Source organism: Anoplopoma fimbria, chromosome 24 (genome assembly GCF_027596085.1).
Source record: "Anoplopoma fimbria isolate UVic2021 breed Golden Eagle Sablefish chromosome 24, Afim_UVic_2022, whole genome shotgun sequence".
Taxonomy (NCBI): domain Eukaryota; kingdom Metazoa; phylum Chordata; class Actinopteri; order Perciformes; family Anoplopomatidae; genus Anoplopoma; species Anoplopoma fimbria.
The window spans coordinates 1,915,502-1,943,340 of record NC_072472.1 but is presented as its reverse complement, the minus strand read 5'-3'; the positions used below and the strand labels follow the sequence as shown (position 1 = coordinate 1,943,340).

At 39.7% G+C, this 27,839-nt stretch overlaps 1 protein-coding gene across 2 annotated transcripts in view; it reads left to right on the top strand.

Moving 5' to 3' along the window:
- The window catches only part of klf8 (Kruppel-like factor 8), a 66,011-nt gene extending 38,325 nt beyond the window's left edge, over positions 1-27,686 (top strand). Inside the window, exons 3-8 of one of the 2 annotated variants that reach the window (XR_008532394.1) lie at positions 10,182-10,451; positions 10,543-10,777; positions 17,344-17,455; positions 20,782-20,921; positions 22,631-23,035; positions 23,067-27,686. Coding sequence is in view for 1 of the 2 variants with exons in the window: in XM_054625920.1 (XP_054481895.1) it covers positions 10,182-10,451; positions 10,543-10,777; positions 17,344-17,455; positions 20,782-20,921; positions 22,631-22,812 (939 nt within the window). In the remaining variant the exon portion in view is untranslated. Of the gene's footprint in view, positions 1-10,181; positions 10,452-10,542; positions 10,778-17,343; positions 17,456-20,781; positions 20,922-22,630 lie in introns of both variants that reach the window. The other variant, XM_054625920.1, reaches the window with a different exon arrangement.
- The last annotated feature ends 153 nt before the right edge of the window (positions 27,687-27,839 follow it).

Here is a 27,839-nt window from a genome sequence, read left to right as displayed (position 1 = left end):
TGAATGCAGTGCAGATATTGGACTGATGCAGCTCCCTCTGCTGGTGCAACATGATGATGTCATTGTTGGCAGCCCACTTCCTCCAGAGTGGAGAGCTTCCAGGAAGTAAAAAAAAACAACAACAACACAGCATCTCTGATTGGAACAGGGAAGCAGAAATGAGTCTGCCTCTGTTCAAAGTGAAATACTAACATTCTGCATATTCAAAACATGTCAAACCTCTGAGTCCATGTCATGGTGTTGACGTTCTGTACATGAACACAGATGACAGAGTTGGGTCATCCAGTGACTTTCTCTCTGGTGTAAGGTTACTCGCTAGGTTTCTCAATACATGTTTATATCTGGATTCTAAATATTGGACTTGTATTCTATAAATAATAACTCACAGAACTGAAAAGTCAGCTTGTTTAGGATGCATTCACTGGTTTCTCACTGCAGTAAATGCATCATGCTTTCAAAGTGTCGTTGACGATTTGTATTATATTATACAAAAAGTTTCTCCTCATTTTTGAGCGTTTTTCCTACAAAAGTCTAGCAACACGTGTCAGTTTCCCCTCGTTAGATGAATACAGTCTTTTCAACATAAACTTCAAACTCCACAGGAAACTCAGTTAGGGTTTAAGCAACAAAACGTCTTAGTAAAGTTCAGGAAAAGACTGTTGTTTGTGTTAAATTAACTACGGATGTGACGTCACTGAAGTACGCAAGTTATGTGACAAAAACATTAACATTTACTTCTTGGTTCACATGAGGAACGAAGAGTTTTTCTAGCTGAAATATCGCTGGTTGTCGGACCACCCACCTCCACTCCTGTCACTCGGTTTGTGATTTATAGTCCCGTTCATGATAACGTGGATAGCATACTGAAAAACTCAGTGGTATATCTATAAATATGGCTATTTTTTGAAGGTATCGCTGGATGAAACCAGTCCGAACAGCCACATTCATACTTTTTTTGCTTCTCCCCCTTTTTTTGAAAGCCATTAAATTGTAGCTTGGTCGTCAAAAATCTTCCTGTTAACAAGTAATTTAGTCATTTCAGCTGTGGGATGTTATTAAACCGATGTGTGGTGAGATAAATCCACCTGCGTCCAACATAAACACGTTGTTTCCTGCGGTGCCGTGGGCGCCAACGCTGTCTGTAACGAACAAGAGTGGTGTTGAAGGTTTTACTGCCAGGACGTCTGAGCAAAGTGCTTTTCATTTAAAAAAAATGGATTTAGAAACAATGGACGGGTCAATGGACTCTCATCATCTTTGGTTTTTGTTTCTTCACTCTCAACACCACCAGGACAGAGTTTTTTAAAGAATAACAACAATTGCGATTTTGTTTTACGTCTATTAGAACGCCGGTGAAAGTCTTTCCTCACTGAAAAAGTGTGTTTTTTGGGACATTGAATATGTATTATTCACAGCCTGTCTTTAGCCTGTCTTTAGCCTGTCTTTAGCCTGTCTTTAGCCTGTCTTTAGCGAGACGTGACTCTCTTTCTGCCCTTTGGCCTCATAGATGCAACAAGTTCAGGCATATTCTCATATGGAAGCAAAGGAATCATAAAGCAAGTTGAGAGAGGAAAGTTATTCGGAAGTCCCAAAAAACATAAACAGCATAATTCTCAAATTACATGGTTGAATGAGATATATATTACGCCGCCAATCGAACGCCTTTGAAATGTTTCTTTACAGGAAGAGCTCATTGTCAGTCATGATTACATTTAAAGTGTATGAGTGGATTTGGGCGTTGCAGCACAGACAGGTTTTAAACAAGTCCAGTTATGTAAACCTCTTGTTTGGAAGTGAAAACAAAGGTGAGCAGTAATAATGTATCCATAACGTGTTCATAATCTCATAAACTATGGAGGTAAAGACTTGTATTGTACGGTACATTCAGCCGAAAAAAAGTGTTAGAGGGGCCTGTGATTTATTGAATATTTGTGACTTATTTCTTTTTAAATTGGCTTTATTATGGTCTTTCTTTTGAGGCACTGGTGTTTGTCTGACAGCTAATCCTGTCATGTAATATTCTGTTTTTACACCTCAGACTATATCTGATTCGATCTCTTCTCATCAGGAGGATATTTGGCAATCTTTTGTAGTTTTATTGCCATATGACTCAAACTGTTTGGGGTCCGGCGATTCCTCTATTTGTTGTATTTGTTGAAATTCTAACTTAATTTCAAAAGCAATCAATAAATCAAATCCTCTGACACAAAAATAGAAAAACATTTTGTATCTGCGGTCGTCGCTGGACTGTATTTAAGCTCGTCCAATAATTTCATTTGACCCGATTGGGGACTTCCTCACTCGATTAAGCGACATTTGTAGACACTGGTCTGGATTCTTAGGTCGCTAGTTTCTCTGACATTACCAACCCCTGGCTTTTAGCTGCTATTTGTACCCTTACATGCCATTGGTTCTATTTGTATTTCAGCACTTTTCAACCTAAACACTTCAGACCTCTTTAATTGTCAGAAACAAACACTTTTAAAGATTGATTCATGTTAATACCACTTCATTTTGCTTTGATATTCCGTTAACTTTGTGGTCAGATGTCGCTTTAGCTTCCATAGATGTTGCTAGTTTGGGCAGTTTACGACGTTAATGAATCTAGCATGTTTGACAGCTAGCTAGATGGCTAACAGGCCGAGCTAAGCAGCAGCAGGAACTGTTCATTGCACCCTGAGTGAAGTAACTGATTCATCACAGATTTAACACATTTATCACAAGGTGAATAGACATATTTTTGTTAGCTACAGATGCATAATTAGTCTTATAGGATTCCATCATTAACCTACATCAATTTCATACTCTGATCTTATATTAACCTCTGAAATACTTCATGCATTCATGCAAAGAGCTGCACAGCTGTCAATAACCTGTTTGCTTTAAGGTTAGAGCGAGGCCTTCCTATGTGGATTAGGAGGGTGGGGGGGGCAAGTTACTAGGCGCCCAGGAAACCAACACTGGTGACCGCTATTAGGTAACATTAGGCTGAGAGTCAGGTGGCAGAGAGAGAGAGAGAGAGAGAGAGAGAGAGAGAGAGAGAGAGAGAGAGAGAGAGAGAGAGACTGCAGGACGAGAGACAGTTGGGGTTTCTTAGGTGGGTCAAGCTCTTAAGGGGTGGAGCTGTGTGAGTGTCAAGCTCTTGTGTGTGTGTATTTGTGTGTGTGTGTGTGTGTGTGTGTGTGTGTGTGTGTGTGTGTGTGTGTGTGTGTGTGTGTGTGTGTGCGTGCTGGGCGGGGCGGCGTGCTTCTCGGTTAACTTCTCCCCCAGCTGTTGTTTTTGCCCTCTGTCTTTATTATATCGTCCATATCGGCCTTCACACTCCTCCACGCTGGATATCAGAACATTCAGTACACGCACACACAGATCCAGCACACATAGCACACACACACACACACACACACACACACACACACACACACACACACACACACACACACACACACACACACACACACACACACACACACACACGTGTTCAACCAGCTCAAATAAAATAAATAGATTGAAGAACTGTTGATCAAAGACATTGACATACGCACACTCACTTGATCTCTCTTATATCCTCTGATCTTTCTCTTCATCTCCCATTGTATCCCCCTTCCAGCCAATGCTTTTGTGCCTAAACCTGTTGGTGGTTTTGTTGCATACATCTAACTGTTGGTTTTGTTGCCTAAACCTAACTGTTGTTGGTTTTGTTGCATAAACCTTACTGTTGGTGATTTTGTTGCCTTCACCAAACTGTTGGTTTGGTTACCTCAACCTAACTGCTGTTGGTTTTGTTGCTTAAACCTAAGTGTAAATGGATTTGTTGCATAAACGTTACCCTTGGTGGTTTTGTTGCCTAAACTTAACTGTTGGTGGTTTGCCAAACCAAACTGTTGGTGGTGTTGTTGCCTAAACCTAACTGTTGTTGGTTTTGTTGCTTAAACCTAACTGTTGTTGGTTTTGTTGCTTAAACCTAAGTGTAAATGGATTTGTTGCATAAACTTTACCCTTGGTGGTTTTGTTGCCTTCACCAAACTGTTGGATTTGTTGCCTAAACCTAACTGTTTGTGGTTTTGTTGCCTCCACCAAACTATTGGTTTTGTTGCCTAAAACTTACTGTTGGTTTTGTTGCCAAACCTATCTGTAAATGGCTGTGTTGCCTAAACTTTACTCTTTTACCGGTTTTGTTGCCTCCACCAAACTGTTGGTTTTGTTGCCAAAACCTAACTGTTGGTTTTGTTGCTTAAACCTAACTGTTGGTTTTGTTGCTTAAACCTAACTGTTGGTTTTTTGCCTAAACCTAACTGTTGGTTTGTTCATGTAAAAACATTAATACAGACTAAAATATCAGGCTTCAGTTGAATCCAGTGTTTGTAGTCTTATGTCTGTTGAGGCCATGTTGAGGTGCAGCAAAGGTTGCGTTACCAAATCTGTTGCTGGTTTCCTCTGGTACCATCTGGTCAGTCACCACAACCTTGTTTCCCCCAAATGCCCAGAAACTAAAAGTCAAGTTTTGCATGTACCTGTTCAGCAGTATTTGACTGATAATTGGTTAAAAGGGCGTTCTTTTTTGTCTCTGTGATGTTTGAATGAATTGAAAGAAAACGTGCAAAGGTTGAAAAGGTTCCCAAAGCTACTCAACTCTCTGTTTCACTCATTTTGATACTCACAGGAGAGCTTTTTTCATTGTGAATGATGCTGTAGATATGTGGAATGATGCTGTAGATATGTGGAATGATGCTGTAGATATGTGGAATGATGCTGTAGATATGTGGAATGATGCTGTAGATATGTGGAATGATGCTGTAGATATGTGGAATGATGCTGTAGATATGTGGAATGATGCTGTAGATATGTGGAATGATGCTGTAGATATGTGGAATGATGCTGTAGATATGTGGCAGTGATCAACGCTCGTTTTTGTCATTGAAGTTGAGCAAACCATGTAAAAGGGGAGGGACTTTCTGAGAAGCAGGACAACAAACCATAAACTGAAACTGAATCCGGTTGTGGTTGCAGATAAAGTAATAAGTGATCTATTGTATCAACTGTAGAGACGTTTGAAGTCTGTTTTTAAGGGCAATCTCTTAAAAAGCAAACTAACATTTACATGCACAAATCAATTAGGAGACTTGGGGCTGTTATGCCTTCATAATACGTCTTCTTTCAGACTAGTGGGACGATTTTACTTCTTTCTCTATTCACGTCTGTAGATTTCTCCTAAATTCACCAATAGTTACCATTAGATAATGCCTCATTTGCATATTTAAACATAACACATCAGAAAACTTGTAACACAAACAAATTTGTCTTAATGTCAGTAACCAACTGGTGAAGTTTCATGTTGATATCTATTATTTTATTTTTTCACCTGTAGAGTCTTCAACATGTATGTAATTTAACTAAACATATCTTTAAAGGACGTTTTCTCTAAATGAGTTTTTTCTCAGACTCTGATCCATAAATCTCCACTTCAGTAGCTCTTACATACACCAAACTTTACAGCTTCATTCCTCTCTATATTCTGAAGGTTTCTACAGAGGGGTTTGTTCAGATATCATTCATAGCCTGATTTATACAACATTTATTACTATAAACATGGAGAAAATTGATTATTTTCTTATGGCTGTTGACAGTATTTTGTGATACAAAGAGATATCCAAACCTTTGACTCTAATATGTCAACAAAATGAAACAAGAATTTTGAACCTGGCTTTATCCAATGTTCCCATTTATGTTCTGGAAGGTATGCAAATTAGCACATATTTAATAAGATAATGCCTCATTTGCATATTTAAACATACCATTTCATAAAACTTGCAACTGGGGAAGTTCCATGCTGATATCTGTTAGTTAATTGTTAACCTGTACTTCTCTATGTGAGGTTGCCTGGTTTCTATCCGTTGACTCCACCCTGTTTGTTATGTCGCTGCTGACAAAGATGTGTTGATTGGTCGTGGCTTTCTGCCATATTTAGCCTTACCTGTTAACCCCGTGTTAAACTGGCACGGTCACATGAAAAAGAACCAGAACACACACACACTGAAAAACAGGAAGTATAAAAACATTAAAAAGCTACTCTTCTCTGTTGAAAGTATGAAACGCTCCAGCTACATTCACAGTGTTTGGACAGTTATAGTGCCATAATTAAACATGTAAATAAAGATAGCAGAGCTGCATCACTTCTGTTAAAATCCCTCCTCTGGACACATCACATTACAGTCACAGCTGCTCGCCGCTTCCATTCAAGTTAGAGATCACATGAATTAATTGCGAGGCGAAAAAGACTGGGTGACCCATTTTATGGAGGAAGCAGTTGAACTGAGAAGAGACAGATGGAGGGATGGAGGGAGGGGGGGAGATCGACGAAGGTTTCTTCTTCATGTTTCATCCAGAGACACGTTGACTCTTATTGTTTTAAGGTGTCCCGGCAGGTCGTTGTGGTTCCTTCAGTTATTTTACGGCCCCCTTTTGTCTCTCAGTAAATGCGAATGCGGAGTGAAAGGTGAGGATGTTCTTTCAAGTGAAGTTCAGTTTCTTGTCTTTGTGTGGAGACGACGTGGAGACAGAGAGTCTTTGTGTTGATATTCAAATCCAGAATGGTGAGACAGAAACAGATCTATTGTCTTGTAATCAAAGCTCAAAATATGCTTTGGTCAATTTTAAAGGCGATCGATTTTGAGATTCTGGCCTTTTTTTTGTCTTCAAATAACCCGTCTTTAAGGAAAAACACTACATTGTTTTCATGCACAGGTCAATTGAGAGATTTTTGGTGTATTTTGCTTCCAAAACATTTCTTCTTTCACACTTTGTCTATTTGCGTCCGTAGATTTCACCTGAATTTACCCGAAGTTACCGTTAGATAATGCCTCATTTGCATATTTAAACATAACATTTCATAAAACCTCTAACACAGAAAATAATTGTTTTAATGTCCTATCCTATTCATCTTTCGTGTCTCCACATGAAAGTGCAAAATTAAAGTATAATCATCTGACTATATAATAGAGTGTCAAGGCAACATCAGAAAGTTTTCCCTTTTTCCGTTTTCCATATTTTCTTTCTTCCTCATTCTGTCTCTCAGATCACAGAGCTTTCTTTCGTCCTCTCATCCTCGCCTTTTGGGGATTTCTTTTTTGCAAAGACTTGTGGGTCTAATCTGAACAAACCGCGAAAAGAGGGCAAAGAAGAGAGAGGAGAGGAAGGAGAGAGTGGAGAAACAACGAGAGGGAGGGAGTGGGAAACGAAAAAACAGACGAGGGATGAGAGGGTGAGGTGGGAAGACACAAGGGTGTGGCTGATGTGAGGAGTGAGAGATGCTGGGGGGGGGAAAGGTGAGAAAGGGTTGCTGTACACGAGAGAGTGAGAGTGAGTGAGAGGAAATAAAGGGAGGAAGAGGAGGGCGATGGAAAGATGAACGGACTGGGAGGAGAAGGGAGTTGGTGGTGGGTGGGGAACCAGTGGAAAAAAAAAAAAAAAAAAAACATGGAGTCAGCTGATAGCTCCCAGTTTCCATGGCAACGCTAGGCCTTTCCCACCCACACTCTCTCTCTCTCTCTCTCTCTCTCTCTCTCTCTCTCTCTCCCCTCTGCCTCATCCGCTCTCTTCACTTCTTTCACACTTCATTTTCTTTCTTTCTCTTTTTTCCTGGCTGTCTCTATAATCACGTTACGGCTCCGCTTCCTTTTTTTTCTCCCTGCCTGCTGATCCTCATTTTCTTTTCCCCGTTCCCTCGTCTCCTTTCGTTGGCTCCCTTCTCTCCTTTCCTCACCCATTTGTCGAGCTCCTGGAATTCCTCCTCACCCGTTTCTGTATGTGTTTGTTCGTTCTGCATCCTCAACGCCTCTCTCTCTCTCTCTCTCCTTAAATTCCTCCTTTCCTCAACCAAGTGTGGTGACGGTTGTGTCTATTGCTTTTTTGTTTATGTGTTGTCAATGATGAGTTACATTATAAGCACATTTCAGTGAGTTCTTAGACATAAAAAGTGTCTATTTAACATGTCAGAATAACAAAACCTGGACAAAAAGGAGTGTCAGCCTCTTTCTTTTCATCACTCCAAATATAAACATGCACATCCTGCGTTAAGCTGCTTTAACGGAGGATATTTGCATATGTAATGATTGCAGAATGTTGTTTACCAACCTTTATATTTGCACACAGCCGGGCCTCCAGCTGAACTGTGTGACCCGATAAAAGGGCGTAGCAGAGCCTCCTCCCTCTCCTCCCTCCCTCCTCACCCAGAGCTGGACCAAGTCCAACTCCTGGTCTCTCTCTCTCTCTCTCTCTCTCTCTCACTCCATTTCTACCGTCTCTCTTTCACTTCTCCTCTTTTTTTAACTCTCTTTCTTAATCAGTACCAGTCTCTCTCCAGCCCTTCTCTCTCTCTCTTTCTCCCCCACCTCCTCCCCCCTCCGGAGTCCCACACAGCAGCCATTGTTCCCGGTGCGTTCCAGCTACATGGCAGCTGAGCCCTGGGTGGCTGAAGGGAGGAGGAGGAGGAGGAGGAGGAGGAGGAGGAGGAGGAGGAGGAGAGAACTAGGGCGTTATGAGAAAAAAGGCCTGATGCAAGTTATATGAAAGCAGAGTTCTTTTAAAGTAAACTTCAATCAAACGCAGTCCGTCCTAACTGATTGAGTAATGAGTTCAGAGATCTTCAGTTCCAGAACAAACAATATGTTGAGCTGATTTCAGTTCTTTCTCTCAATTGTAATTCTCATTTTTTAGTGGTATACCAACATTTCTGAACAGAGAAACGCAGAAACAAAGCAAGAATGATATTGGTAAATGATCTGTTAGAATCCTGAGACGTCGTGGCTCTGAATACTACATTACCCATGAGCATCAGCAGCTGTTGTCCTGGTAGAAATGCCAGTGTAGTGATATTAAATAAGAGCTGTAGCATAGTTAGAATGTTATCTGAGCGTTTGATCAGATGAAGCGTGATCTTTAGCTTTCTCTGTCGTTAGAAGCACATGCAGCCAAACTGTGAGCTCCAAAATGCATCCTGGGAGTTGTAGTTCACTTCTCTTTCTCAGTTATTTTTATGTACATGCAGGCTTGTATCTTTAGATTTTTTTGTAAATTCTATTAATCAATAAATCAACTTTCCTTTTCCAACTTTTCCAACAAATCAAATGCAATTCAAAGTGCTTTTTCAAATGATTGACAGTATGAAAACAACAAGAAAAAGGAGGGAAGATAAAGAGAATAATCCAAACCAAATTAAATTCAGTTTAAAAAAATACAAATAAATCACTGAATATATTGATCATGATAAACATTAAAAAAAGAAAAGTAAAAGTAGAGAGAAATAAAGTAAGGTATAGAAATATGTATGAATACTAAAACCATAGCATAAAAACACTGTATAAATCAGACGTAATGATAAACAATAAAGATAAGAAAATCATAAAATTCTAAAACACTGCATAAAAGCCAGACTGAATAGATGGATTCTTTAGTTACTCTTTCAGAATATCAATATTTCCAGCTCCTCTCAGATCCTCTGGGAAGCGTAACGGCTAAAATCAGTGTCAACAAATGTTCAAAGAGAAAACCTTACTGGTTCATAAAGGTCCAGATGTTTCCTAAAGCTGATAGTACTGATGATTAAACCAGGAGAGTTTATTACCTGTGCAGAGACTTTATGGTTACTACTTGAACTCTGGACATCTGAAGTATCTCTCCTCTACTTTGCACCTCTATATGAATATATATGAACATGTGTTGGCATTAAATCTATTGCCACAGCGTTGATGGATGTTTTTACAATCCTTTGCTGCTGTGTTTTCCTCCTGCACGAGATAAAAATAATGAAATCATTTCTGTTTTGTCGGATTGTGTGGCTCCTGCTGGCTTCACACACAATCAAACAGCATGTGTTATTTGGCACGCTTCACTTAACCGTGATAACAATAGTCTAATTAATACGTCAGTTTGAGAATGAAAGGAAATGTTGTCCTTTAAGAATGACAATAAGGAGTAACAAACCAGCATTCAGCGATTTGTATATCTCACGTTAAGTTACTCCTCATTTTTTGGGCATTTTGTGTCGATTCAAAGGAAACTTCAAAGGAACCTCTACAAAACCACAAGTTAGGTTTAGAAAAAGATTGTTGTTTGGGTTAAAATAACTACCAAAGTGCTGTTACTGTATTCTTGTTTCCTAAACTCTTGTCTTCTCTTTCCTCCAGCGGGCCGATGTCGCTGACGACTGCTCGCAGCCGACAGACCTGAAGGTGAAGACGGAGCCGGCCTGTAAGACGGAGCCGTCCTCTCCGGAGCCACGCCCCGCCGAGGACCAGACCGAACCCGTCGACCTGTCGCTCAACAAGCCCCGCCCCTCATCGCTGCCCGCTTCCACAATGGGCATCACGGTCAACCCTGCACCCAGCGGGATCATGACCCAAACGGGTCTGTCGATCACACCGATGACCTCGGCCATGCAGTCGATAGGCTCCATGGTAACGACTCATTACCTCCATTTGTGCCCTGATCTCGAAGACGGTTCAGTCCACTCATCATATCGTACCCTCGCCTCCTCTTCCCCTCCAGGTCCTCTCCCCAGGCTCCATCTTGGCCACTCAGGGCGCCGGCGGCCAGCAGATCCTCCACGTCATCCACACCATCCCCTCCGTCAGCATGCCCAGCAAGGTGGGCCAGCTCCAGACCATCCCCGTGGTGGTGCAGTCGCTGCCCGTCGTCTACACCACCATGAGCACTGACGGCGTCGCCACGGCAGCCATCACGGTGCCGCTCATCGGCAGCGACGGGCGCTCAGAAGGATCTGGTGAGTGGGCCGATGGAAAGATTCCACATTATGAAGAGTAACTTCAAAACTGTAGCATTGAATTGTGGGTAAATTGGCCCCTGTTGATGATGTCATAGTCATTAGTATCAGCTGTACACAGGACATGAAGCTTCAGCAGGACAAGAGGGAAAATAGTAAAACAAGTTGATGTTCTTTCTTAACTTTGCGATCCTATTTTGGTTGTTATATTGTAGTTAAACACACACACACACACACACACACACACACACACACACACACACACACACACACACACACACACACACACACTTCCCTTCTTTTCATTCATCATCAGCAGCAGCAGAAAAAAACGTATCTTCAGTAACACAGATCTTGTTTCACACGTTTCTTTGTGATGAAACGATACCTCTAATGTGTCAGATGTACATCTTAAGATTTGCATCTAGTACTGCTTTTGCTACTACTACTACTACTACTACTACTACTACTACTACTACTACTACTACTACTACTACTACTACTACTACTACTACTACTACTTCTACTACTACTACTACTATACTACTACTACTACTACTACTACTACTACTACTACTACTACTACTACAGACTACTACTACACTACTACTAAGACTTTGCATCTACTACTACTACTACTACTACTACTACTACTACTACTACTACTACTACTACTACTACTACTACTACTACTACTACTACTACTACTACTACTACTACTACTACTACTACTTCTACTACTACTACTACTACTACTACTACTACTACTACTACTACTACTACTACTACTACTACTACTACTACTGCTACTACTACTACTACTACTACTACTACTACTACTACTTCTACTACTACTTCTACTACTACTACTACTACTACTACTACTACTACTACTACTACTACTACTACTACTACTACTACTACTACTACTACTTCTACTACTACTACTACTACTACTACTACTACTACTACTACTACTACTACTACTACTACTACTACAAGTATAATGAGTTGTAGAGGTGCATTGCACGGTGCATTTGCAAAGCAATATCAGTCAAGTAGGAAGGTTCTTTAGATGCTTGTTGGATTACTACACCTCTCCTCTTCCATTTTGGTCTCTGCATCGTTGTCGCCGTTGTTCCTCCATCGTTCCGTCATTTACGAGTTTCATTAAAGGAGCTTTATGTCAGAAAGATGAAGGGTAATGTTTGGGGAAACCCAACTGGTCTGACATGTAAGTGACGTGAGCTCAGAAATAAATCCAGCTTCTGTAAACAACAGAACTATTAAGGTGTTTTTGGATCCGTTGGATATGAAAGGAAACTTAATGATTGTATTCACCCTCAAAACCCTTCTTACTTTTGGCCAAAGAAGCGATTTTTACATACTAATTCAGATTTCTATTGATAGAAATTAAACATATTTTTCAAAATCTTTCAGCCCTAAAAGACGGAGACAATCCTCTTGTCCTGGAGTAAGATAAGGAACATTTTAAGCACTTGTGTTTCACGGTATTTTCAAACTTACTTATTGGTTTTTGTTTTGAAGTACTCACAGTAGCTGTCGGTTTTAGAGGAGGACAGTGTGTCTCTTGAGGGAGACGTTTGTGTGTTTGTGGTTAGTGATATGATCGACTCGTCTACGTCATTCTGGAAAGTTCTCCGTATGAGCCAGAGGATTGATATTACCAGCTAAAAAAGGGAAAAAATTCCCTTCAGCGTCTCCAAATATCTCGTAAATCTAAATGGGAGCTCCCGTTGTTCTTTTTCCTGGTCGGTAGATTTACACAGAGTTACTGAGTAACTAATAACCTGAGTTCTTCTCCTCAAATGACCTGACCTTCTCTGACCTTGAGATTAAGCAGTGTGTGTGAACAGCTGATCAATACCTGAAGAACCAGTGAGTTCATGCTGCCGTCGCGTCGGAGGCGCCTTAGACACCAGTCGATCGGCGTTAAGCAGCAGCGAGGGTTAAATGAGGTGTAATCCATCCCTGAGTAAACACCGGGGGAAGCTGGCAAAACAGGCCTCCGCCCTTTTGACAAACTGCAGTGAAGTCCGTCTGTAAAGTCGGTTCAGTTCACCTCAGATCCAAACCGACGACTCTTAGAAACTTCTAGAAGAACCTCCAGAACACGAACGGGCCTGAAGATGCTCTCGTCACCACGTGGCGTTTAAATCATGTTAGGAGTTCTTATAGTTATAATTTACAATTTTGACTTTCTTCACTTTGTCTTGAATGACTTTACTTCATTTCCCAGCATGCATTTCAAAAAACCTCCAAAAGATGGGATGAGAATGTGTTCAGTTGGAAGTGTAAATGTACTTTTGTCCCCGATATGGACCAGTATATTTATACCACTTCATTGGGCTTTCAAGTGGAGGAACTACAGTTGATCATTTAGCTGATAGATATCACCATGACACCAAGAGAATAACAAGTTTTCGGAAATGTTATGTTTAAATATGCAAATCGACATTATCTTATCAAATTTGTGCCAATTTTCAAACATTTCCAGAACTTAAATGTGAACATTGGATAAAGCCAGGTTCAAAATTCTTGTTTCATTTTGTTGACATATTAGAGTCAAAGGTTTTCACGGAGGTAATTTTGGATATCTCTTTGTTTCACTCCATAAATCAGAAAATACTGTCAACAGCCATAAAAAAACACTTTTCTCCATGTTTTTAGGAATACAATGTTGTATAAATCAGGCTATGAATGATATCTGAACAAACCCCTCTGTAGAAACCTTCAGAATATAGAGAGGAATGAAGCTGTAAAGTTTGGTGTATGTAAGAGCTACTGAAGTGGAGATTTCTGGATCAGAAATTTAGAGAAAACATCCTTTAAAGATATGTTTAGTTAAATTACATACATGTTGAAGACACTACAGGTGAATAGGGTAAAAAAATTAACTAATAGATATCAACATGAAACTTCACCAGTTGATTACTGACATTAAGACAATTGTTTTTTTAATTTCAAGTTTCAAGTTTTCTGAAAGTTTAAATAAGGAGCAAATTGAAAAGATAATAGTTCCTCTAGTCTGGAAGAGGATGTGTTAAGAATGCTAAACAGCTAAAATATCTCAAAATTGCTCAGTGCATCATAAACCATGTCTGTTCCTGTGGTTTTATCACCCTAAAGCTATGTTTTGGAGACTTTCTTGTTTCAGTGGGTGTAAATATCAGCAGGTGGAGACAGGGATCTCTTGGTGCTGGAGAGTGACTAATAGCAGAATGTAACCACATTGGAACCACACCCAACAGCTCCACCACACCCTCCACCTCCACGTCAACAAAAAAAGATCTTTTACCACTGCAAACCACAATCTGCTCTTTAAAGAGGACTATTCTGGCCCTCTTTTTGTAGTTTGTAGCATCGTCACAGATAAGTCCATCATCAATAAACAGAAGCAGTGAGACGATCAGACGGGTTGTAAACAAGTCAAAAGTTAATGCCGGATATCTGAAGCACTTTATTTGAGGGTGAAAGTAGAAGTAAAGCCACATAAACAGGATGTTGGTCTGTAAACTGTGATGGATGTTTCCAGTGGACACTTATTTATCTGTTTGTCTTTGTTTTCTCTTCTAAATACTAACTCAGGGGTTTGTTTGAAACCTGACTTATTATATTTCCAATATTCTTTTTATTTAAACTACAATTCTTTTTCCAACCTTCTTTTATTTTTAAACAAAGAAACAGAACAAATCAGGAAATTAACAGTGTCATATGGTCAAATTAAATTGAATTTTGTCTCATTATAATCACATATATAATTGACAAAAATAAATAAATAAAATACAAACAATAAAGAAATATAATAAAATTTAAAATATAAAATAAAATAAATAAATAAATAAAATAAATAAAATAAATAAAATAAATAAAATAAAATAAAATAATTTCATGTCGCCGTGATGGTGTCAATATTTACCAAACTTGCTGGTCTGTATCAGTTTGAATAAAGCAAACCAAAAAGATCAAACAAGAACATAATCTGAAGCATACAGCGGCTCACAGTAGTAATCGTTAAAGTCGCCTAAACTAAAGTAAACTAAAGGGATCTAATATCTACTCTTGGAAGAAAGGCCTGGTGGATTCTGGGGGTTCAGTTGTTGCCTTTTCCCGCTTTGAAATCCCGTTTTGTTTGTGCATTTTGTAGCTCACAAGCTGTGCAACACTGTAAAGAATAAACAGAGAGGGAAGATGTGAGGGGAGTGAGAGAGAGAGTGAGAGAGTGAGAGAGTGAGAGAGTGAGAGAGTGAAACAGGAACTCTGATACCTTAAAGCGAACAAGCAGCTGACGTTCATGGTTCATGTGGAGCTGTGTGGGAGGAACAAGGAGGAGCTGCAGAAGGGAGGAAGTGGGTGAGACTTCGGTGGGGGTGAGGTGGAGGTGGAGGTGGAGGTGGTGGTATGCTGCAGGGGTGAGGAAGGATGAAGAGGAGGAGAGGAGATGGGCTGTTAAGCGTTTGAAAAAGGGAAGGCTGCAGTGGAGGAGGGGGGAGGTGGGGGAGAGGACTAATTGTCTCCAGAGACAAAGACCACTTCTTTGGCTGTGTGACCCTCTCCATACCAACAGATACTCCACCCAAATTCCTTGCATCACCCTCCCCTCCCTCCACCCTCCTCACTCTCTCCAGGCTGTGTGTGGACTTTGAACAGTGTGGCTGCCACATTCCTACAGAGAGGAGGAGGAGGAGGAGGAGGAGGAGGAGGAAGGGGCACTTCTTTGATTTCATTCATTATGTTTTCAGACCAAATAATTAACCATCACCGTCTGATTTTTATGCATAAATAGTTGTTTCTGATAAGCAGCAGGATGTGAAATTGTGAAACGGTGAATTCTGGGTAAAGATGGAGGAGAGAGAGAGAGAGAGAGAGTAATGGAGCAGTTGAGAGAGATCATGTGACCACAGAGGAGATCATGTTCACAGACACACCGCAGTGTATTTATACACATAAGTCAATGTGGATACTGTGATGTAAGGAGACATATTTCACATCCTGTCCTTGGATCAATAACTGCTAATGACAGTAATCATCATATATCTTCATCTAGATCAGACTCTAGAATTTAACGAGATGCTATGTTAGGATTGTAAACCACACAATGGGTCAAGTGGTTCTCAGTGATTAACAGATAATATTTAGCCTTTGAAAAAGCTGCATTCTTAATCCTCAGATCATAATGTGATAACAAAAAAAACATTTTTTTGGGCTAGACTAGATCCACTGAAATATTCAATAGAATCAAATGAAAAAGGACATTTTTCACATGCCTAGGACAAAATTAAGGGAGAAAACATTTTAATGCAAAAGTAATGTCTTTCCAGAAACTAAAACTATGAGGAATAAAAGTGACTGAAATGTGACAACTACTAATAACCTCTTTCGTCTAAAGACTTTCTTGTTGTGGCGTCAGCAGTTAAAAACACCAGCAGAACATTTTAAATTCAGACTCATCTTATGATGTAAGTTACATGTTGAGCTGAACGTCACCAGTTAACACGGCCACCCGTTAAACTGAAACACTTCTAACTCTGTCCTTATCCTGTAGAACTTGAGTCGCTGTTTGAATATCAAACCTGAAAACCAATCATGAAACGACCAGACATTTAGATTCTGGTAACAGTTTTAATTCAATATTTAAAGCTTGTTAACCGTCTGAATAACAGCAGTAAAAAACACAACTTACTTTGATGACATCAGCTGTGGAAGGGTCTTTGTAATAATCAATATTAAACAACATATTATCAAGGTTTCCCCCTCAGATGTGATATAATAAAAGCAGTTAAAAACACTCGTTCACAAACACACACACAGTCATTTGATCCATAAAACTATTGATTATAACAGCTTTCAATATCAAGTTGTTTGATCCTCTGCTCCCTCTGCATATTAGCTGAAGTGAAGTGGACATTCATTTAAATTTACCCAGAATTCAACAGAAAACATCATCACTCCAGATGTGTAGTGTTTCTAAAAAGACCAGCTGAGTCTTCTGAAGTCCTCCACAGATTCTTCCTTCACTTCAATTCGTCAACGAGTCCTGCAGAATATGTTTCATTAACATCTGTTCACATCTGAAATAATGAGAAAGAAAGAAAGAAAGAAAGAAAGAAAGAAAGAAAGAAAGAAAGAAAGAAAGAAAGAAAGAAAGACGGGTCAGTGAACACTAAAAAAATGTTCAGAATTTAGGAGAAAGATTTAGAAACGAGGAGACATGCGGAGAATTCCAGTGTGAGGTACGGCTACAAATGTGATTCTGCACACACACACACACACACACACACACACACACACACACACACACACACACACACACACACACACACACACACACACACACACACACACACACACACACACACACACTGGGAGCGAGGCTTTGTCTTTTGTCTCTTTTAAGAAGTTATTAACCCCCCGCTGTTTCCTCCTCTTCCTCCTCTATTCTCTCGCTTCTTCCATTTCCTAATTCCATCCACTTTTCCTCAGTCTCTTTCAAATATTCCTGTTTTCCTCTCTTTGTATTTGACCCACTGTTTTCCTCTCCGCAGTTCGCATCAAACCCGGTTCTACGTCTCCGGTTGAGTACCAGAGTGACAGCGACGCAGAGAGCGGCACAGAGTCCGGATCGGCCTCGCTGAGCGCCCAGAGCCTCGACGCCGGGTGAGTGATGGTTCTACTGGTTCTGCATGTGGAGCTCTGATTGGATGAGAAGGTGCTCTGATTGGTTTGGATCCATAGGAGATGCAGGTCCAGATTTGATGCATCAAGAGCAAATAGTTCTAATGATGATACACTTTATTTTTATTGCACATTTCATGCAAGAAATGCTGCACAAATATGCATTACAATGAAAGAAGATGAACATAAAAATATATAAATAAATAAGAACCTTAAGTGGAGGTTATTTGAGTTTCTCACAATTTCCCACCAGACACAAATTCAGGTCTTTATTCCACCTAAATTAACATTTTCCAGCGATCTCATTATGTCTGTAAACAAACTGCAGGTCTTTTCTGTGACAGACACAATCAGAAAACTGCCCCAATTAAACAAGAAGGACTATAATACCATATTTAGTTTCCTTTTTTTATATATTTTAATCTCAAAATATTGAGTTGTTCCGCCCAGTTTATGTCGGTTATACAGATGAGGCTAGATTATTATATTAATAAGGTGGGAAGGACCCTGTTACCTGGATCTATGGTGTTAAATCATAACTGCTGCTTTCAACCTTTTGCATAAAAGTTTTGTAGTCTTTTTCTGCACTATGTGGTTGTTTTGTGATTGTTTGTAGTTTTTTGTCTCCTTGTTGTCTTGTGTTTTTTGTAGTGGTTTTGTGTTTTTTGTAGTGGTTTTGTGTTTTTTGTAGTGGTTTTGTGTTCCTTTGAGGTCATTTTCAGTCTCTTCCTGGTTGGTACTTGTATTTTTCAGTGACAGTTGAAGGCCAGGAGGGCCCTGACCTATTAAGCCCTTCCAGTAATCAATCCATGCCTGTATAAGTAACGTACAGTCATGAGAACGGCATCAAATCAACATCATCTCACTCATAGAAAGAAAGTATATATATATACAGCGGGTAAAATAAGTATTGAACATGTCACCTTTTGTCTCAGTAAATATATTTCTAAAGGTGCTATTGGAATGAAATTTTCACCAGATGTCGGTAACAACCCAAGTAATCCCTTGTCAGTGCAAATGAATATCAGCTGGTTCAGTCCCAACTGATGGCCTATAAAAAGGTGTCTCATTACCAAGGTGTCACACAAGACTTGACAAGATTTGCACTAACAAGGGGCAGGACTGCTTTCTAATTACTGATAGATTTCAGCTGGTGTCTTGGCTTTCATGCCTTTTTGCACCTCCCTTTCTTCATGTGTTCAATACTTTTTCCCTGTGTCATTCCATTTTATTACACATAACTTAATTTCTGAACTTATTTGTTTGGTTTTCTTTGTATGTATGGATTACTTGGGTTGTTACCGACATCTGGTGAACATTTCATGTCAATAGCACCTTTAGAAATATATTTACTGAGAAAAATGGTGACGTGTTATTTTCTGCTGTATACTTATTTTATATATATATATATATATATATATATATTATATTTATTCCCATAAATGTTGAACTGTTTTGATGTTGCTCGTTTGTCAGTAAACTCCACAGTGTGAGTTGAACACGATGAGGACAATCATTGGTCCGTTTATAAATCAGACGTCTGTAGAACAGCTGACATAAATGTCATAAACCATGTGTGATGTCATCTCAGTGTGAGGACCATAATAGGAGTACAAATGCACAGCAGGGCTTATGGGTAATGCAGTCTTTGAGTGGATCACCTCCCTCTCCTGCAGCCCAATTACATTACTGCAGCACTGCCATGACTGGACACTTATATAACCTCATGTAACCCTCAGTGCAGCAGAACGCACCGGAGACGCCCGGGAACAGGGAGACCTGTGTGTGTGTGTGTGTGTGTGTGTGTGTGTGTGTGTGTGTGTGTGTGTGTGTGTGTGTGTGTGTGTGTGTGCGTGTGTGCGTGCAGCGTGTTCATTAGTAAATCAGGACAGAGCTGCAGACACACCCAGAAGGCGAGGCCGTCTGACAGCAACTGAAATTCAGGGCGTCGACGGTTAGCTGAGTGTGCTGTAATGTGTGTGTGTGTGTGTGTGTGTGTGTGTGTGTGTGTGTGTGTGTGTGTGTGTGTGTGTGTGTGTGTGTGTGTGTGTGTGTGTGTGTGTGTGTGAGTGTGAGTGAGACACACTCAGAGTGAGACTGTTAAAGAGAAACAAAGTGAATAAATGTGTTTGTGGTCATTTGTTCTTTGTGATGAAGATTGTTTGTGTGTTGTGTGTGTGTGTGTGTGTGTGTGTGTGTGTGTGTGTGTGTGTGTGTGTGTGTGTGTGTGTGTGTGTGTGAACATGGTGTCATAATGCAGTTTGCCGTCACACCTACTTGTAAAAATGGGCGAAGGAGGAACAGAGAGGCTTTTTTATTTTGTCCAACTTTATCGACATCATCAAATAAATAATGATTTAAATCACAGAACAGAAAACTCTGTCGCTGACGTCAGAATATTGATTTAATGTAAGAGAGAGAAAGGTAGAAGGAGAATGAAATAAAGAGGAAACAGTGGATGGATTAAGTTCAGATTCTCTCTTCTGCTGGTTTGAGGAAAGACGGGAATAAAATGGAAGAGTGAGATATGAAGGAATTAAGAAGAGAGAGAGAGAGAGAGATGCTGAAGTGGAAGCTGTTGTACAGTTGTGTTTAATGTAACTCTCTAACGCCCCCTAGTGGCCAAAACACCACGTTTCAAATGAACCCGATGAGAGTCGGGTTTGTTCTGTTGTGCATAATAAATCTTCTTTAAATCTCACATGTGTATGTGTTAAACCTTAAAAAAAGGTTCAGATTGTATTAAGTCGAGGCTTATTTACATAATATGGAGTAATATACAATAACACAATGATGGCTCACGGCAGGAGAGAAGTGCAATATTAAATGAGTGAAACAAACCTTTTTCAAGAAGGCAACGTATTTACATATTAATAAAAAGAACTTAAACATAGATTAACAGTTTGAATCTTAAACACTGGTCCCATTTCCCCCTACACTTACATATTAATTAAGTTTGAGAGCAATAACAGTATCAAAATCTTAGACTAAAATTAATCTGATAAGAAAATATTTGCAGATAAACACATAACCAAATAGAATGTTTTGATAAAAGACCACTTGAATTTTGTTTGTAGCAAATTGTGACCAACGTAACTATACAGTGCTCACTGTTGGAAAAAAAGTACTTAAAGCTCAAAGTACAGTTTCTAAATGTAGTTATTAGTAATTAAAAACATCTAAATCTATTTTCTGTAGTGATTTTTCAGCCGAGTTGGTGCTCATCAGCCATTTACATTAAAGTATTAAAGATTGATTGTCCCAAAGATGGTTTCTGTCTTCATACTCACTCCTTTCTCCTCCTTCAGGTCGGTCCTGGACCTGGAGCCCGTGGATCCAGACTCTCCAGACATCAAGAGGAGGCGGATCCACATGTGTGACTACGAAGGCTGTAAAAAAGTTTACACCAAGAGTTCCCACCTCAAAGCCCACAGGAGGATACACACAGGTGAGACCGGCAGTACATTCACAGACAACCACATGAACAGTGTGAACAGTGTGAACAGTTCCACTGGTTGATTGGTTTTCACTGATAATTAACACGTAACAGTTTTCTATTCAAAAACTATAATATTATCTATTTTTTCTTCACTGAAAACATCCATTTAGGGTTTTGTATCGGCGTGCAAAACCTGGAAAAGTCACATTTTTAAGTTTTAGGAAAATAGATAAACACAGAAAGTTTCTTAAAATGGGAATTGGCATTAAAAATATTTATTTAATAGAGTACATGTGGTTCAGTTAAGTATATATATATATATATATATATATATATATATATATATATATATATATATATATATATATATATATATACTTTAATGTTGGAGCAGTAAAGTCACTTGATGTCACTTTAATTCTTATTTCCCATGAATACAAAGACGTTTCAGACAATTTACGGTCATAAAAATGTCCCTTAAAGTCTCAACTCTTGGATATGTATTGTTTAATTTTCTGTGAAAATGTCCACTTTAACAATCAAGAATAAATCAGATATAAATAGACCGGTTCATTGGAATGAGGTGGGGATTTTCCAGTAACACTAAAGCAGTAAAACTACATAAATTATATTCCTTTATTGATCCCCATGGGGGAAATTCAAGTGTTGCAGCAGCTCAACTACACAGACAATAAATACACATACTATACAACTACACAGACAATAAATATACATACTATACAACAGACAATAAATACACATACTATACAACTACACAGACAATAAATACACATACTATACAACTACACAGACAATAAATACACATACTATACAACTACACAGACAATAAATACACATACTATACAACTACACAGACAATAAATACACATACTACAACTACACAATAACTACACATACATATACAACTACACAGACAATAAATACACATACTATACAACTACACAGACAATAAATACACATACTATACAACTACAGACAATAAATACACATACTATACAACTACACAGACAATAAATACACATACTATACAACTACACAGACAATAAATACACATACTATACAACTACACAATAAATACACATACTATACAACTACACAGACAATAAATACACATACTATACAACTACACAGACAATAAATACACATACTATACAACTACACAATAACTACACATACTATACAACTACACAGACAATAAATACACATACTATACAACTACACAGACAATAAATACACATACTATACAACTACACAATAAATACACATACTATACAACTACACAGACAATAAATACACATACTATACAACTACACAGACAATAAATACACATACTATACAACAAAATTGTTTAGTAATAAAGACGTGAAAACAGAATATTTGCAGCGACTGGAGAAGGGCTTTTGTGTGGAAATGTGTTTTCATTTAAACAGTGAAAAATGATTTGCAGGAAAAGCAAAGAGAGACATTGTACTGAGCTGAGTTGGGAATTCTGGGAAATGTAGTTAGTAAGCAGCTGAAGAGGGATTACATGGGTTGAGAGACTTTCTCCCCGTGAATCACTCATGCATTTTTGTTTCCACCAGTCTCCCAACGTCCCTCCTCCCTCCCTCCCTCCCTCCCTCCTGTTGCCTCCTCCCTTCCTTCCTTTTCCTTTTCCTCTGCCCTTAACTCTTCTCCTTGTCTCCCTCCTCCTCCAGGAGAGAAACCCTACCACTGCACCTGGGAGGGCTGCACCTGGCGCTTCGCCCGCTCCGACGAGCTGACCCGGCATTTCCGCAAGCACACGGGAATCAAACCTTTCCGCTGCACTGAGTGCGACCGCTCCTTCTCCCGGTCCGACCACCTGTCCCTGCACCGCCGCCGCCACGTCATGATGTGAACTCTTACCTCCCCCACCCCCACCTCCCCCATCAACCTCCCTACATACCAACCTCTTACCCGTTGAAATCCCTCACAGAACGTCTTGTACCAGTGCCTCCCCCCTCCTCCCCCATCAACCTCACCTCTGCAGCAGTTAAAAAAAGACACAGTACCTCCTCCTCCTCCTCCTCCTCCTCCTCCTCTTCATCTTCATCCTGAAATCACAGGAATATCAGGAATGTGTCTGTGGATTTGTGTGTGTGTGGAGTAGAGGTTTGGGGATTTTGTGTGTGTTTGGACACATCATCATCATCATCATCATCATCATCATCATCATCATCATCATCACCGTCCACCCTCCCTCCCTTGACTCAAGACGTCTCCTCCCCATTCAGAAAAGGACGGACTGAAGCTCATCCATCCATCCATCACATGCATCCATCCAAAGGAGAGGAGGAAGAAGAGGAAGAGGAGGAGCAACGTATGTGTTTTGTTTTTGAACTAAAAAACAGAAGAGGAATCTTCAGCAGGATGTCACTTCAGCTGCCCAAACCTCACTCTGCACATATCCAGAGATTCAAGTCTTATTTTATGGACTTTCTGGAAGCAAAGGTGACTCAAAAAAAGCCTCAAATAGCCCCATCTCCCCACAAGAACGTTCTCCAAGAACTTTGCCTTTCTCTAGAACCATTTTCACTTGAGAAACGGTGGCGAAATTACTGATCAAAATCTGAAGCTATCTGATCAAAAGGTAAATAAAACAACAACGACGGTGCTATGGACACGTTTCAGTCGGTACCGACAGAAAAAAAAAAAGTATTCAAATTCAAGTCCAAGCTTTATAACTTGACCCAGAGAACTTGCTCTCCATGTGTGTGTAGCAGTGATGAGGAACATCACAGTCCACCAACATAGATCAGAACAATCACTCTGGTTTCACTTCATCACTTGCAAAATATATATGAAAGAGTCTAAAAACATCCTCCATGCAGAACTCTTTTTGCATGGAGGTTCCTGGTTCTGTTTTATAAAAAGCGTTTAAAACAACGGAAGTCAAGTTAGATCTGAATTTGTAATCACAGCCTCTGGATACATTTCTTTAAAGTGAAGGTGTGTGTGCATGTGGTGAGTTATTCACAGCAGCTGAAGTGAAACTGATATCCCCCCCCCCCCCCCCTCCTGGTACAGGGAGCTACAAGACTGTGAACTTTATAAAGATTAGTTTTGTTTTCATTGTATCAATCAAGTTATTGTGGTTTGCGTGCCCCCCCCCTCCTGATTGCTCTTCAATAACAGTATTTGCTTTGTTTGCGTCGTTTTATTGAAATACGGCCTTCAGACTTTTTTTTCTTCCCTCCTTGGCCAGGTGTGGCTCTCTTTAACATGATGACGTCCTTTAAAGACAAAATCCTTACGTTGTGTTCTGGGAAGAGACAGAGGACACAAACAGATTGAGATTACAAGTAAAAAAACAAAAAACTCCCATGCAGGGAATAGGGGAGCTTTTCTGAGTGTGTGTTGTTCCGTATGTGTGTGTTTAGAGACAAATAATCAGAATTTAAGATTTTTATGAGTGTGTGTTCCGGGCACTTGTAGTTCTTTTACCTCTTGCCCGTCGAGCCTTAATAACTGAAGTCCACCTGTAAGGGCCGAACCAGAACCACCGACCGGCCGAAGGCGTTTGTTCAGACGCAGTTTGTCCTCCAGTACCTCGTCTCTGCAGCGCTGGCTTGTTTTCTTGCATCGCTCTCTGTAGAAAGGACGTACCATTAATTGAAAGCTTGCATTTTTTAGTGTTTCCAAACCAAACCAGGAAATTAAAAAGGTGCAACATGTTGGCATAATTTAATTTGGAGACAAAACCGCCGTCGAAATCTGCTATGTTGCTCTATTTGGACACAGAAACATGAAGAGGGCACTCTGGAGTTTGCAGATTTAAAGCTTTAAGTCTGTTTGACAATAGCAGAAGAGAAAGGATCATAAAAGTAAAAGCATATTTGGTCTTAATATTGAGAAGTCGTAGCAGCGATTGTGTCATTTCACACAAATATTCAGCCTGCCTTCAGCCGTCATGCTTAAAAAAAACAGCCAGCTATGTAAAAACGAGTATTTGCAACCAGACCGTGGAACCAACATGGCCGCCCGTCGGTGGTTCTGGGAGAAACCAGGCACTGTGTGTGTGTGTGTGTGTGTGTGTGTCGGGCCGTCGTGGTCCGGAGTGCCTGCGATGTTTAAACCACGGGGGAACTTTCCGCGCTCTCCTCTCGAGCGGCTCCACTCTCTCCCAACTGAGCTCATGTTTCAGGACTGAATCTAACGCCTCAACTAACTAACTCCCTATAAAGTTGTAACAGTTGTTTTGCTGACGACACTCCCCTTCTAATATCTAGCCGGTGCTGAAGGGTGCGTTCAGTTGGATCAGAGTGGAGCCCCTCCTCCTCCTCCCGGACCTCCATCCCACACATGTCCACGTCTTCAGTGGGCGGGGTTTTTCTTTCTGCAGCTCCTCTTCTGGGCTGAACTTGATTATGCAACATAACGCAGACCTCGCTCTCCTGAACTCAGAAGTGGAGCTCTAGCTGCTCGTTGCACTGCTGACAAAGAGCCTCAGAGATCAGCGTGGCGTTGTGACTGTGGGCCTCAAACTGATCACAATCCTGATACCTTTACAAACTAAACGTTTGTTTGGAGTCTCCGCTGTTGTCGTCATTTCAAAAGCTAGTTAGCGAGAGCAACATTCACGGTATCCAGGCTGAGATGGAGGTTCTGGGTGCATGGCATGAGCTTTATCTCTGTACGCTGCAAAGAAAACAGCCTGCAAAAGTCACTGAATCTGGTTTTGGATTTTTATATTAAAAAAGCAAAACATTTCTGAGAGTCTGAGCTAAATTCAGTGATTGTTTGGAGGGATTTAGTTGTTTTTTTTGCAGTGCAGAGAAAAGCAAAAGTCCCCGTTTCTCTAAACATCCCCCCCCCGCTTCAACTAAAAACAACAAAAAAAACATCGTTACTAAGCACATCTTTCTAGAAGAGTATATGCATTTGATTGCAATTTTCTTTCTTTTGTAAACTGTTGATAAAGACATTAAGGACAATGACAAATAATTAAGATAAATCCATGTACATAAATGTATATAATCAAAAAGTGCAGAGTAAATGTAACGGGTGAATTTCTATTTTTAACACTGACTAGATAATGTGAAAAAATCTTTCTTTCTTTCTTCTTCTTCTTCTTATTCCTCTGTTTGGTTTGATGTTCCATCATGTGTTGTTTCTTTTCAAATCTAATAAGACATTTGTTTTCGTAGTTTCTTAAAAAAAAAAAAAGAAAAGAAGAATCGGTCCCACTTGTGTTGTGCACATTGTTGCATGGAGAGTAGCCTTCTTGTTTTCTACTAGTGACGTTGGTGAGCATGTCAGTGTGTTTGAGACTGTGGGGTTCCAGAACATTGATGACCTGAAGGGGGAAAAAACACATTGATAATTAATAATTAATGACCCATTTATTATTAAAACAGAGCTTCATGTTTCTGCACTGGACTTTATTTAAAATATAATTAAAGAAAGGTAGTTACACTCAAGCTTCAGGTCAGAAAAAATATATATGTTTGTGGTTATTTTGGATTTGATTGCCGGTTTTACACATTTACATATCCGACCTGTGAATAGAGTGCTGCAGGAAAGAGTCCTCAAACCAGGAAATGAGTCAACATTTTTATATTTAACTTTCACTTTTTTTTTTCTTGTTAGATGTCTGAAATAAAGTCTGTGTTTAACACAAGCTGAAGAGATTTTAAGGTTTATTTCTACAATATTAAATATGTCAGTAAACACCCCTTATGGTGAATTTAGAAGCTTTTGAGTGTCTTTAAAAAGTGTCTAAATGAGACGACCCACCAGTCCTCCTTTAGCTTAGTGGTGTAGACGTGAAGTCATGTGACCGTGGTGGAGTTATCATCCAAAATGCAGTGAAAGAATTTTATTGAAATTTGAACTTCCTGTTGGACTACAAAAATACATCATCCCTGCAGCGCTCTATTGAAAGAAACAGGAAACAACCCACCATAGTCGCCTACAGAAACCCATGTTTATGAATCTTCTCCCATTTGATAATCAGACATTGAAGGAAGTAAAAGTTTGACACAGAATGTTAAAACATGTTTGCATTGAATTATAAGGACCCCTTAACTTACCCCACGTAGCACATGTTTGGGTCATTATGAACCTGTTATTGATAATCGCTTTACAAGCACACTGATCAGCTCTGGTGAACCTTTATAGCAGCAAAAAAGTTCTGTATTTTCTACACAGAGACACTGAGTTGTTCCTCCTCAGACGACGTGTGGCGTCTCTCTGCTGCTGCAGGAGGCCGATGCATGTGTTTGTGTTTTTTCCTGCTTCCTGTTTTTTTGTTTTTATTGTTTTTTTTTGCAGTTTGTGCAAAGCTTGTTTTCCCTCGGTATTCTTCTAAATATTCTGTTCGTGTGTAACGCAGGAATGTTGATCTGCGAACAGACAGTGAAACATTTAATCCCCACGGAGAGCTCGGCGGGGTCAGAGGTCACGTCACTGACCGAGTCCGTCTGTGTGCGAGTGCCTCGACTCACCTCTGCAAAACCGAAACTTTAGGTATTTTCTATTGAATGCAGTAACTTATGGGCCAGTACTATATTTACTCAGTGCAATGCAGTTATCATTATAATAATACGATTATTAATAATATTTGTTTTCTTTTTTTTTGTATTTGTACAGAACAAATGTGTAAAGATCAGTGAGGAAAACGTGAGCTTTTTGATACTGTGACTCATAGTGTTTAAAAGTCAGTTTCTCCCTGTACAGTTGTGATTATTTGCCCCTCCTCCTTCTTCTTTTATAGAATAAAACATGTTTTTGGTGCAATTTAAACCTTTGTGTTTCTGTGTTTATTTTATCCAATCCAGTGATTCATCAGTGTGATGGGAGAAATAAATAAGCAGATTTTTTATATTTATTTAGTTTCACAATAGGAATGATGTAAGTGCTTTTGTTATTTTTTATATATATATA